Source organism: Suillus fuscotomentosus (assembly GCF_016647785.1).
Source record: "Suillus fuscotomentosus strain FC203 chromosome Unknown F5891scaffold_43, whole genome shotgun sequence".
Classification (NCBI taxonomy): domain Eukaryota; kingdom Fungi; phylum Basidiomycota; class Agaricomycetes; order Boletales; family Suillaceae; genus Suillus; species Suillus fuscotomentosus.
In genome coordinates this window covers 227,780-241,910 of record NW_024539555.1, presented here as the reverse complement: position 1 = coordinate 241,910, position 14,131 = coordinate 227,780, and the positions used below count along the sequence as shown (strand labels likewise).

The 14,131-nt window shown below is 45.7% G+C and overlaps 2 protein-coding genes across 2 annotated transcripts; one reads left to right on the top strand and one right to left on the bottom strand.

Annotated features, from left to right (window-relative positions):
* Positions 1–1,940: 1,940 nt before the first annotated feature.
* F5891DRAFT_1191479 (uncharacterized protein) lies at positions 1,941–4,338 on the bottom strand (the record flags this gene model as incomplete). Its single annotated transcript, XM_041367459.1, has 6 exons — positions 1,941–2,284; positions 2,434–2,777; positions 2,825–2,831; positions 2,879–3,422; positions 3,476–3,799; positions 3,877–4,338. The coding sequence occupies 6 exons, from the start codon at positions 4,336–4,338 to the stop codon at positions 1,941–1,943; spliced, it is 2,025 nt and encodes a 674-aa protein (XP_041223431.1).
* A 4,847-nt stretch (positions 4,339–9,185) lies between these two features.
* Positions 9,186–9,335, top strand: F5891DRAFT_956476 (uncharacterized protein; the record flags this gene model as incomplete). The annotated part of the gene is made up of 1 exon (XM_041375410.1): positions 9,186–9,335. A coding segment is annotated over one exon (150 nt), but the record flags the coding sequence as incomplete, so codon positions are not given.
* Positions 9,336–14,131: the final 4,796 nt, after the last annotated feature.

Genomic DNA, 14,131 nt, shown 5'->3' with positions numbered 1-14,131 from the left:
TGTTTTGTGGTGTACAAGGGACAGAGAAAAAAATATGTTGCATGATACATCACACATGACCCTAATATTCAAGGCACTAAGTAGCACTGTCATTCATTCACCAATATTAATCAAAGCCCACTGAAAATATACCTCTGTAGTCATACTAAGTAGTCACGGTCGTCCCTTGGCCAATGTTAATCAAAGCCCACAGAAAATATACCTCCATAACAGGCATACCATGAGACAATATAGCATTCATAAAGTCCATGCAAGTAGCAGTGGTGTCCAACATGTGTGCAATCGTCAGGATGGCATGCACGGAGTATCCATGAGTTTGAAGATAGTGATCAGCAAGTTCCCCGAATGATGGGAGGGGTGTGTCATCAAACACAGGCTCGGAAACACTACCCCGAATACCTGAGATCTCTCATATGTGCTGATAAACAGGTCGAATAGGTGGCTGATTGGATGGCAGAGCTTGGCTTTCGGCTTGGGGAACATGCCATACACGAGTAGCACCCAGAGTGGAACCCAAACAATGAGCGGGCTGTGTAGTGGTAGTCCATAGATGAAAAGACGTTAAAGCATTGACTGGGAAGTCACTAAGAGCCTTGGCCAAGTCAAATTCTACTCACACTAGTTACTTATCATAAGCACCACATATACATAGTAGCGATAAAAACACGTATGACTTGATAATTGCGCTTGAATCTGTATGAGTGGCGTTGATTGATGACACAACTGATTGGTGGCATTCCTGGTGCGATGTGCCTTCGTTATCATCCATTCCATAGCATCAGCCATGTTTGCGAGCTTCTTGTAGACAGCCTTGGGAAAGCGAGTGACACTGGCCTGACAGAGACGCCTGATATCAAATGATTGAACATTAGATTAGTAGAAGATGAGAAACAAATGAGACTCGCCAAGTGAGAAAAATTCCGAACTCATAGCCCACCAAAACACAATAAAACCCTGATACTTGGCCAGACAGAAGAGCGCACACAGTCGTGGATTCATAGAATGCCTGAGCAGCAAGGATTGGGAATGTTGAGGTCTCAAAATTGGTAGCGATAGGCTGTAGACAAGAAAAGACAGTGTCTGCTGTCCTTTTGTTGTCGGTGTGGATGGCAATGGGAAAAGATAGGCTTCTATAGCCGCAACTGATGGGAGGTCTAGAAGGTCAGGTGGGAAACGAGTGGTGATAGAGCTAGTGAGCGAGAAGTTTGAAGAAGTTGACAATGACATACCTATCAGCAAAAACCCCTGGTGCCCGTCCTCCAATAACCACCCACATTTCTCAGTTGAAATAATCCAAGACTTTAAGAGAGCGTGACTCAGAGGTGAGTGTTGGAACCAAGGCAGGAGCAAAGAGTTGAGTGGTGAATGGTAGCAATGAGGCACATTATATTGGGCTATCTATCACCAGTGCATTGCTGATAAGGAATTGAGCAGCGCTGAAAGCTATAAGAAACCCCTGAGCCTGCCCAACGAAAAGAGGATTAAGGGAGGTTGGCCCATGAAAATGTGGTTTACGAGGGTGTTGGATAGATGCAACTCATGGAGGAAGAACTAAGCCTTGGTTGTCACTGTACACTGTGATAGATGCAACTCGCGGAGGAAGAACTAAGCCTTGGTTGTCACTGTGCATCATGATAGATGCAACTCACTGAGGAAGAACTAACCTTGGTTGTCCCTGTGCATCATGATGGATGCAACTCACGGAGGAAGAACTAAGCCTTGGTTGTCACTGTGCGCTATATTGTAATAAAACTACAGCTGGCTACATGGCAGGTCTGAGATAAATTCTACTAGGGTTCCAATGTCTGTACGTGCGTCATCCTCCCAAAAATCATCATTGGCATCTTCATCTGCCTCTTCTCCAACGTTCAAATGAGAAAAATCTTGCTCAATGACATTGGTCATGGGCGCACATTTTCTAATGCCATGGGTTGGGATTCCTAAATGCGTTTAAGAACCTGGGCATTAACAAGACACTGCCTCTGACAGAAATCATGTGCTGCAACAAGTAATGGAGACCCTGTATCATCAAGGTCCTTTAGAATGCGTGAGAAGTGGTGGTCTTCATCTATGATAGCAGTGTGAATCCTGCGTATCTCCACATTGCAGCGGACAACTTCTTCACGTGCCCATTGGATACGCAAGTGTTGGCGCATGGTCTCACGAATAGCCAGTTTGGCCCATGGTTTGTCGTGGATATCCTGACGAGTCTCATGCAAAAGCATGAACTCGTCAAGGAACTGATAGTGCGAAACCTTCGCCCATTCGAGCAGTAGGCGGGGGGCTGTAATTTTGATGCTGCATCGTTATGCTTCTTGACGGCACTTTGAATGGCGTGACAACGAGTCTGAAGATTCTTGGATATCTGCGTGCACATTTTATAGGCTGTGCAGACTAAATTAATAGATGGTCAAAACAGAAGGTCTAACATACCGGTTTGTGCAACATTGAGACGCTGAAGCTCAAATAGACGTTGGATTACAAGACGTTGAAGATTGTCCATAGCACGGTGATACTCTCGAGTGCACATATACTTGATGGTTGCCTGGTATTCAGGCGAAGATGGCTCCCAGCGGTGGGTAATACCCATCTTAACTTCCATGGCAACCAATTCAAGTTGAATGGCATCCAACTTCTCAGAAGCGTAACGCCTCTGTGTTTCGAGTTTGTGAGTCTGAGATAATTCGGCAGTGTATGAGCCCTGTGTTGGTGGCTGGAATTGATAGTTTGCTGGAGCACTCAATATGAAGCGCAACGACACAGCAGAGCATTGAGACCTAAAATGTTGTTAGCATGGTAGTTTAGAAACAAAGGAGAAACTTACTGCAATTCTCGATACTTCAGTAATAGCTCAACATATGCCATGGCGGTTCCTGACCCAGTGTATGGAAGTACTCAACTTCTTCTTGACGCCATAGAGTGAAGTCTTCTTCAGTAATCCCGAGTGATGCCATAGCCTCTGTTAATGCTACCAATTCTTTCGATATGATCTGAAGGGCTTGACAGTAGTTGTTGTAGATCATCATAGCGAGGTTTGTGTACTTCTCGTTGTCCCATTGTTTGAAGAACATGTCGAGAAACACGTGCCGATTATAAGCGCTTGCATATTGAATGACAGGGGAGAGGGCATTTGATGCAGAAAAGATATGTTCAATGGTTCCAAAATCTTCAAGACCTGCACCGTCAATCCAAAGTGGATGGTGCTTAGTCTGACAGCGATAGTTATGTGCAAAGCCGTGAAATGCATCGACACACAAACAACAGTCCATGTTCTTGAAAAGAGGGCCCAGGCTACTGGCCATGACCGTGGATGAGAACCCACAACCGATGTCGTAGGCACCAAGTGAGCGTTCACTGAGGAGTTCGAGAACTTTAGCAATGATGGTGAGAGGGTACTTAGCACTGTTCACGTAACTATTAGCCTTGCATCCGACAGCCGCATCAAAATGATGACATACAGCTCACCACTTCATACCATATCTGCATACCATAGGATGAAGCCATGACGGCATGTGCTGACAAAAATACCAGTCTCGTCAAATATGCTCCACATCCTCTTCTTTTCATCAGAGGTGGCTGCCTTCCAATTTTTGCTACAATCAGCAGCAATAGAATCAGAGGTGTCGCTTGATACAGGAAGGTGGTCATCAATGCCAGGAGTTGGGTCTTCATGAGGAATCGACGATCTCGGTCGAACTTCGCCTGCGAATGTGTCAACAAAAGCGCAGGGAAGGAGGTAGTCACTATCTCTGAAGCAACGTAAATCTCCCGTTTGTTGCTCGGCAAGTGTCAGCATGCGCTTTGCAGAGTTACCTCCATCAAAAACATACATGCGGTTGAATTTTAGTGGGGGTTCATCTTCCAGCATGTATGTACCTCCTCAGCCTCAAATACCATGTGTTCTTTGTCCGTTCCTAGGTGGTAGCATAATGTCCTTGGGGGTTTCCCAGCACGAAAGAGAACTGCCACGGCCCCAATATTCCCTTTGTATCCCGATCCATCGCTGTATACTTGAATAAGTTCGTCAAGTTGCTCATGTTCCATTATAGCTTCTTCTTTTGTTCCGGCTATGTGGGTGGTCCACAGATTCATGGAGGTTGGGGAACATCTTGAGGGAATGAGGGTTTCGATAGCGTTGGGGGCAATGTCAAAGTGGTGCGTGGGCTTGTGGAGGGAGGATCGGTGTGAGCCCACATATGTCTTTGCAGCTCTGCGCAGCGGCTCATAAAGGGGGTGGGTTTTCGGATGGGTGGCAAGGCGGATGGTGACTCTGTAGCAGGAGTTCTGAAGGAGGAGGGAGGGAGGCAAAAGATTAGCATGGACTTTGAGCAGGTCCATTGCAGTCATTCTCATCGCTCCGGTGATAGCGATGGCTGCTATACGTTGAACTATAGAGATCTTCTTGGCGACTCCGATTGATCCTCATTGGAGTCTGTCTGTTCCTTCGCGATACACCGGTGAGAACCACAGGTCAGCTGCATAGAGCATTTTCGGCACCGCGACCGCCTGATAAAGCTGACGCATCAATCGCATTGGGATGCCCTTAGCAGCAGATGAGAGTCTACATAACTGAAAAACATATGCAGTCCCCCGCGCCACCGCATTGTCGACCTGTGCCTTCCAACACAACTCTTGGTCCAAAATCACTCCAAGGAAGCGGTGGGTGGGTGTCAGTTGGATAACAGAACCTTGAAGGGTCATAGCAGGGTGCTCTTTCCGTCGGTTCATCGAGAAATCCATTAAGGCAAACTTATTGGTTTCGAAGCGGGAGTTGTGGACCCACGACCATTCATACCCTCCTCCTGGGCGTTCCAGCATGTCGGCCAGGATGTGGTGAGTCTCGTCAAAGGTTTTCCCCACAGCGATGAAGGCGGTGTCATCTACAAATGCTAATGTCAGTTCATTAAGCGATTCCCTGCCTCTGCATGGTTTAGCCACATCCACCAAGCCTGAACTGTATATAATATATAGAATCATTGACAAGGGATCCCCTTGCCCGATTCCGTTCTTGACGGGGATCCAGTTCGACACAAATCCATCAAATTTGAGCTGCATTAGTCGATTCGTTAGTACTTGCTCCGTAAGATAAATGAGGTCACCTGGGATGCGGCGCATGTGCATGTTGTGGAGGAGTTGTGCCGTCACTGCATTGGGGAATGCCCCCTCTATATCTAGAAACAGAACCGAAGCGACTCTGTGAGACCTCCAAGCATTCTTTACTGTGTTCTCCAACAGGTGAAGTGAGTCCGTTGTGGACCTGCCCGGTCGTCCGCCAAAGTGCGTGTTTGGGAGCAGCCTGTGGTGCTCCAATACGTACGTCAACTGGTCTGCCACTACGGCCATGAGGAGCTTCCCGGTGGTGTTGAGCAAGGTGATCGGGCGGAAGGCTTTAGGAACGGAATAGTTGGGTTTCCCCGGTTTTCGAAGTACTACTGTCGTAAAGCAGCGCCAGGGCTGGTAGTACACACAATGAGAAAAGACTGCATTAAAGAGATGGGTCAGGTAGGGGGTCAGTGTGTCAGCGCATTCCTTAAATACTATATTGCAAATGCCGTCCAGGCCGGGGGCCTTATAACCACTCAGCTTCGATATTGCGCAAGAAATCTGGTCGGGAGCAATGGGGGGGAGCTGCTCTACCGGGTCAGGGTAGATAGCGTCGGGGGGAACAAGGTCAGCCACAGGGGGGGGAGGGAAGAAGGACTTAGCTAGGATATGACTCTTCTCGTCGTTAGTGACCGCGTTGATGGCCATGCCATTGTGTCCTGTTGTTGTGAGTGTTGGTATGCGAGTCTTTCCGCCATCGCAAGGCTCAGAGGACACGTAACGGTTGGCAGTCCACAGATCATTTCCCTCGATGTCCTCAAGCCATTCCAGCCAATGTTGCTGCTTGGTGGTGGCGATTTCTTCTGCATATAGATTCTTGGTGGCCTTGAGTTCCTCGTGGCAGGCGTGTTGAGGGAGACCCCTCATTTGATGCGATAAGCGACTGAGTTCAGTCACGTGGTCCTGGAGGTTGGTGAGTCGGCGGGTCCACCACCGTTTAGAGTGCGGGCAAGGCTTGGAGAATGGGACGTGAGTATTGATGGTGTCGGTGATGGATTGTGTGAGGCGCGAGGCAGCATGTTGAAATTTGTCCTTGGACGCCAACGGTTGAGCTGGTGTGATGGTGATGAGGCTCCGGAGATGCTTGTCGAAGATCTCCCAATCCACCGCCCGCCAGTTGCGTCTGGGTTCCAGCTCAATGCGAGGAGCCTCCAATTCCAGGATGGTTAGGATCGGGACATGGTCGGTCTTGGGTCCACGCATGGATGTGTCCGTGTCACATGAAATGATTGCGTCAACGAGGTGTTCAGTACCGAAAATGTTATCAGGGCGAGTCCAATTGCTGGTACTGGTGGATTGGAGGGTTGGGATACCACGGGGGAGGAGCTGCAAGAAACCATAGTCAGCGATGATGTCTATTAACGGGCGAGCAGCAGGATAGTTAAAGAGATGGCTGTTACGAGTTTCTTCCCACAGAGGGTGATGTCGGTTAAAGTCTCCCAGGCAGAGTATGTGGTCGCTGTCGGCAGTCTTGATGGTGGCAAGGTTGGTGTCTAGGAAGGTGTCAAGTGTGGTTAGCGTAGTCTGAGAGTTGCCATCATTGTAAATATTAAATAAGGTGCAGCGTCCATATGGGCCAGAGAATTGGGTGACTATGACATCCGACGAGGGAAACGGGATCTGCTTCCAAGAGTTAGTGTCTAACGATGTACTAATTAGCGTGATGGCGCGAGTCTTGCTTTGGGGTTGGGTATAGTGCAGGGTGGGGTAGAGAACATGCCAGTGGTGATTTGCGCTCGTGTTGCACAGGAAGTTTATATAGGGTTCCTGTATGGCGAGAACATCCCATTTGGCGATCTTGGGATTGTTGAGAAGGGAGGCTTGAGCTGCTGAGGATTTGTTAAGGTTTTGCTGCCAGATGTGTATCGTTGCGGGTTTGTCGGCAGGTCGTTCAGGCATTGGCAATGGTCGTAGATGGGGTGGAGCTGTCGGGAGTGTCGAAGGAGACGAAGGCAGATGAGGTGGTGGAGGGAGTGGGGGAAACTCGGGAGCTGTGGTTGCCGAGATTCGCTGGGGGAAGTATCTCGCTAAGTAAGGCTACCGATTGAGCATGAAAGTCAAATGGGGGTTCGGGACTGGCACTATCGTGAGAGGAGAAGGGATGAGGTCGAGGTGGCGTAGGGCGTTGGTGAAAAGAGAGGGTGGCCTGATGAAGATTAGCGTTTACAAGGCATGGAGGGCGAGGTTGGGATGATGGGGGTGGAGAGAGAGAAGGTTGGGCCTGTTTGGATGGCTTGGGTGGCTTGGGTGGCTGAATGGCATGGGTCCAAGCCGATTCTGTAGGGTAGTAGGGCATTCTATTCTCCGGGAACTTCTCGTCCATCAGCTCGCATCTCCTTGTGAATTCAGGACACTTCCTGCTCCAGCTTGTGTGTGTGTTGTCGCTACAGTTGACACACCTGGTGGTACAGTATGCGGTGCACTGGGCGGTGCGATGGCCGCCACTGCATGTGCCACAGGTGTCCGTCGAAGCCGAGCAAGCACAAGCTATGTGTCCATAACGCTGGCATTTCGCGCAGTGGATCGGCTCCCTCTTGTCCTTACGTACCCCAATGCACTCGTTGTTGATGCAGAGACCATCCCGCAGGATGTTGTTGGCAGTGGGTGCCTCAATGACCTGCAGGAGGGCGAAGGCCTTTCGCTGTTCTTGTGTTCGGCAAGTGGGAGGCTTGATCCAGCGAATGTTGGCTAGGGATTTGATGGGGAGGCCGTTCTCATTTTCGACGTGTCGTAAGAATCCGTCGTTTTCAATCTGCAACTGTATGGGTAAGTATTCAAGGACCAAAGTGTAAGTGCATTTGTGAAATGACACTGCAGTGTCAAACTGCCCCTCTAACAGTGTTCTGCCAACCGAGTCGCATAGCCAGAACACCAATTGCTCATTCTCCAGTTCCACAATGATTCCTCCATTACGGAGGGCATGTACTGCTTTGACGTCACCCAGTGGTGAGTCATCAGAGCGGATGTTGGAAAGTGCCTCACAAAGTTTCTTTGCGATATCAGTGTTGGAGGTGTTGGGGGGAAAGAGATGTTCTCCTGGCTGGGGGTCCAGTAGAATTTGCCGTGCCCGGATGGCCACGCGACCAACTGCCTGGTCAACCGATGGTGGGAGATGGGAGGCTGCTACATTGCTGTAGGACGGCTGAGTAGGGATTGGCAATGAGGTCGGCACTGATGAAGGTTGGCTCGAGAGTTGCGTTGACAGCTGATTGAGACGTTCTTGTGTGGTACCTAGGGAAGGAGTCAGTGATTTCAACATGTTTTGACACTCAGCTACAGAGGAGTGAATCTCGTTCACGGTCTCATCAATGCGGTCAGCTGCTATCCTCATGTCATCCTTCCTCTCATCCCATTTGTTCTTGAGCAGGCGGTGCATGCGTTCTGCGTCTGTTATGACAGAGGCCAGGGACTCACCAGTCTGATGGTTGAGGTCCTTTATGTCCTGGGATATGGCAAGGAGGCTTTCCGTTTGAGGTTTGATGGCCGCAATGACTTGATCAACCACCTGCGATGTTAATGTGGCCGAGAGCCGAGTAGCTGCAACTTCTGCAATTTCACATGCGGTGTTCTTCTTCAGGAGGAATGCTACTGCCCGAATCACGGTGACTACCGGCAATGGGATGGTGCCTGACATTTGAGTGATGTGGAAGAGGATAGACGAAAGGTGAATAAAGTCAAAAGGCTCGCCAGTCAAGCAGAGCAGTTTGGTGGTTAAGTAGTTTTCTGCACTTTCGGTATCCATGATGGTATTGGCCATTGCCTCAATGTCCGCCGTCAGTGTCGGTCTCCTTGTCGTTTTGCGAGTGTTGGGGCCGACACTTGGAGTTGGAGTTGAAGGCTTGGGAGGCCCGATTTCTGAGCCGGTGTTTGCTTTCTCTACAGACATATTAGTAACGATGTATAGGAAGGAATGTATCTAGGTAATGTTTTTTTGAGGTTTTTTTAGTTGTTTTGTAGGAAAGATATTTGAAATTGTGACCGCCGTTGGGCGGCATTGGCACCATTGGGTGCGCTGAGCTCGAGGGGTCTCTGGGGTCCTTTTTCGGGGTGCCACTTGGTACGTGACTAAGAAGCTCTTTACCTTAACATTGAGGAAGCACCTTGGGACCTTCAATGAACCATTTGCATGTAAGCTCGAGGTGATGTTAAGGTCATTTGAACAGCAGACTCTTACAATTGAAATGCAAGGCATGAAGGACACAATGTTGACTGATTATTTTGCTCGTAAATAGCTTCATAGTACCTACTAGAGCAATACTAATGTCAGCAAGTACAACTTTTGTGTCTTCAGAGCGGTGGAATATGGCTCTCTTGGATACCCCATACTCTCTGATAAGCCATACTTTTGGGGCTATCCCAAGAGGTATGCGTTAGGAGGGAGTTGACTGTACATCTATTTGAAATAATAATACACAAGAACCTATTATGAGCTTAGACAGATGCATTTGGACAAGAAACAAGAGAAATAAATGTTTGGTTGTGACAAAGGTTTTTGTCACTTCCATTGTCACCTGCTGTCCGCTGCCGCAGTGGAATTTCAACTCAGATGTGCATGGATGGCACACTCGAGTCGGTGACTGTAAAAAGCCAGTGTGACTAAACCATGACTTTCCATGACTTTTCTGTGACTGCATGAAATGTGGTGTATAAGAGCAAGTGGTAGCCAATAGTACATGAAGACATGGGACAAATGGATCAGAGGCAAATTATTTTCTTGCTGAGTTTTCGAAAAAAAAATAGCACTTTTGAGATGCAAAAGATACTGTAGAGTTACAACCATAACTTTGTCACATGTCCCACCCCTTGATGAATTGAAGCTATTTGAAGTGATGGTCACACTGAATTTGGGGTCATGAAGCTATTTTGTGACATATGGTAAAAAATAAGAAGAAAAAAACATAAAAATTGCTAAAAATTTTCAACCTATTTCTGTGCAGCCAATCACATACAATGAGCCTCCATGACTTGCTTGTCAAAAAGCTCTCACAAGAGTACAACATATAGGATAGATTCGAAGCTAATTTGAATAGGTCACACATCACAAGGACCTACAAAGCTAAGGGTGACATGGTCACACCCAAAAGGGTGCAAAGTTATGATCGTAACTCTACAGTAGAGGTTAAGAAAACTGTCGGTGTATCAATAGGTTTTGTTGAATATTTGTATGCACTTAAAAATTATTCCATTTGGCCCAGAACAGTATTGATACAGATCTAATAGTATGTGATGCCTGCATAATATCATTTTTGCTCTCGAGTGCTAGAACTTCCACCTGGCCTTGAGTATAGTTCAGATGTGCAGCAAAAGTTATAGGAGTTTTGGCAAGTTGATGCAGATGGGGACTTGTTGCAAATGTGTAGAGTACACAAAAATTAGCTACTGTTTGTAACCACTGACATTTTAAGGTTTCAGCCACTCTTTTGGCTCCTTCTGAGTTGAGCTCATCAACCACTAAGTCCAATACACCCCCTTGAGTGAAGACTCAAAGACAATAGAAACAAAATTAAAATACACCTCCTGAAATTAAAATGTGACACTGTCCACTGCTGCCATTATGGTCATCTCAGCACCTTTCCCATGAATTGGGGTCTCTGTGTAGAACACCTAAATGTGTCCTTCTTTCCCACACTGAAAACAGACTTGTCCACTGGGTGCAAGGAATGATGGCTAAGTGAGAAGAGGTGAAAGGGGAAGAAAGGGTGAAGTGAAGTAAAACTCAAATAGATCTCTGAATGCAAGTATAGATTTGGCCTAGGGGGATTGCTACTGAGAATGATTCCTCTCAATAAAAATATGAGAGGAAACTTTGAAACTGGTAAGGGTAACTGAGAGATAAAGAAATGTGAAGGTTAGCACTAATGTGATGCCAGTGTGAGTGAGCTGCTGAAAATGCAATGTGATATGAAGGTGCATGGCTGAAAATACAATGAGGCATGAAAGTGCATGGCCAAGCTGAAGGTGTGGAAGTGAAATAGTGCAATGATAGATGTGAGGGTGATATGCAATATGCAAAAGATAGAAATTTAAATGTTAGCACAGCCAATGAAGACACACATGCGGGAGTAGGTTGAAGGTTTAGATTTCAAGTTGGATCATTGAATATATGTAGATGGACAATAAATTCCACAAGGGAGGTAGATGAATCAATATATGAAAATAGTAAGTATAAAGTATATATGAGAGTGCACTGAAGCACTGTTTGGAGTCAAGTAGGTAGTATTATGTATGTAAGTAGGGTCCATAATGTGATAATGAGAACATAAGCAATGTAAAAGAAAGATATGGGCTGGGCATGTACAGAGGAGCAGTATGTTCAGCCCAAGAGCTTTTGATGAGGCCAGAGCTCAGGAGGAAAGTGAAAGTGATGCAAACAATAATAGATAGTAATTCCTGGATAGCAGGTAGGAAGTGGGGAATCTAAACCAGGAGTTTACGCTAAAACTATAGCCTATAACTATCTGTGGGAGGCATTAGGTATACTGGCATAGCAAAACTGTGAGTATTCAGTAGACACTATGTGGAGTTTGGAGTGCAGGTGTCAGGGTACTAGGTGAAGTGAAACATCATTAGGTAAGCGGCAAAAGTGCGAACCTATTGAGAGGAAAATGACTGTAAATAAAGGTGTAACAAAATAGGCCAATATAAGCTCAGCCAGAGGCTAAGTGCTACAGCAATTCAGTTTGGGAGTTATGGTCAGTCCAGTATAAAACAAGCAAGGTACAGTATAGTGATACAACAGTTGCTGGGTACTACATGAAGTAAGTAACCAGCAATATAAAAAGTGTTGTGGTCTAGCACAGCATAGTCTGCTATACTTGCAAGACAAGTGCGTTTGACCCAAGGGATTGCTGTTTTGGAAGTAGAATAATTAGTTATACAAAAAGAAAGGTAGTCTGAAGCATGGGAAACAAAGTCTGAAGGTATCATTACAAGTCTGATGTCAAAATGTCAGGTCTGATAGTTTTCGGGTTATTGAGTTACGTCGGGTTAGCATTGGGAATGTAGTGAATGTCGGGGATAGTGAATGTCGGGTTACTGTCAGATGTTTTGGAGTGTTTTGGATAAAGAATGGATGATATTGCAGGAATTCAGTAAAGAACTACTAATATCAGATGTCCTCCTCCTACTTAGAGGTAGAAAGGTAAGGTAAGGTAAGTAGGAGGTATGCAAAATATATAGTGTCTATGTAGAATTTCAGAGTGCTATAGGCAAAAGTAGTAGCAGTAATTTTTGGGTCCAATGTCCTATGTAATAAGACATGTGATACTGCAGACATGTAATAATATGGTCTACAGTGTTAGCAATGTGAAAACAGATAACTGCAGCACCTAGTGGGGATAGATATGACAGGACATGACATAGGGAGGGCAAGTGTGCGGAAAAATATTGGGCCAATTCATCAACACATACTCAAACAAACAAGCACAGCATGATGGATATTAAGATGAACTCAGAGAATAGCACTATGGAGATTGATTAAGTTGAAAATGGTTCATTCTGATATTTGTGACTGCAGGAAGTTCTTCTGATTGATGTACTTGAAGACAACTATCCGATGGATATTGATGAAGCACTGGGAGATAACATTTTGATGGACAACAATGAAACCCAGGCAAGCGATCACTCTAGTTGGTTTTAATTTGTTCTGATATTTATGATTGCAGGGAGTTTTTCAATTTGATGTACTTGAAAACAACTATCCAATGGACATCAATGAAGCATGGGGAGAGGATGTTTCAATTGACAACAATGAAGTCCAGGTATGTGATCACTCATCTGGTTAGTTTTAATTTGCTCTAACTTTTATCATTGCAGGAAGATACAAACTACGATGAAAGTCATTCTATGGATGTTGATGATAACGAAGGTAAACTAAGAGATTGTATATTTTATATCTTTGTTCTCTCTATTCATTCTAATCTTCTCCACCCCAGAGAGATGTAGATATTGGAGACTCGAACGAGGAAGATTTGATGGAGGTCGATGTGTAGTGCCACATACAGTGGCTCAAAAAAGTGTCTCAATGTTTGTTGGTTTTATGTAATTGCTTTCTTATGAGTCAGGGTGTGGGAATCTGACTATGCTATAGGGAGGTGTCAGAAAGTTCCACCTCCCAGCTATATTTATGTTCCCTATAGCGTGGGAGGACCGACACTACCATGTGAAGATATGGACATTTTGGTTTGATGACTCATTAAGACACTTTTTTGACTTTAATTTTTTTAGATAAATCAGACCACCTAGACAAAATATCATTACTAAATATTTCAAAAATAGTGTCATATTAATTATATGGTCTGATTTTAATATCTGACATTTATATAAGTACAAGCTAAACCATGAAATCCTTCATAATTCTCATGAAGTCTATCTCTCCTGCTCAAAAGGATAATATCCTTGTTCTTACCTCCTCTGGTCTATCCTACTAGACAGATTGCTTCCAAAACTGGTCTTAGCAGGGCTACTATTGCTAGAGTCATCAAGAAGTCTATTCCAAATAAAGAAAATATCAATATGGGACGTCCCTCTAAGCTCACCCCTCATGACAAAAGAGCTATTGTCCATTCTATTCTATCTGGAGAAGCTTCAAATGCTGTTTAAGCCACCAAACTCATTAATTCCATCATCCCCTCCACTATCTCTACCCAAACAGTAAGAAATACTCTCAAGGCAGCTAACCTGAAAGCTGTAACCAAGAAGAAGAAACCACTTCTTTCACCAGCTCATAGGAAGAAGAGACTAGCCTTTGCTCTAAAGCACCAACACTGGACTATTGAGGACTGGAAGAGGGTTATTTGGTCAGATAAGACCAAAATCAATAGACTAGGGTCAGATGGTCAGGAATATGTATGGAAAAAGGCAGGAGAACCACTAGGAGAAAGAGAGGTGAAAGGCACACTAAAGTTTGGAGGGGGAAACTTGATGGTATGGGGCTGTATGAGATGGAATGGAGTGGGGATTTTGTGTGAGGTGGAGGGGAGGATGAATGCAGAGCAGTATGTCTCCATTCTAGAGGAGTGTCTGCTCA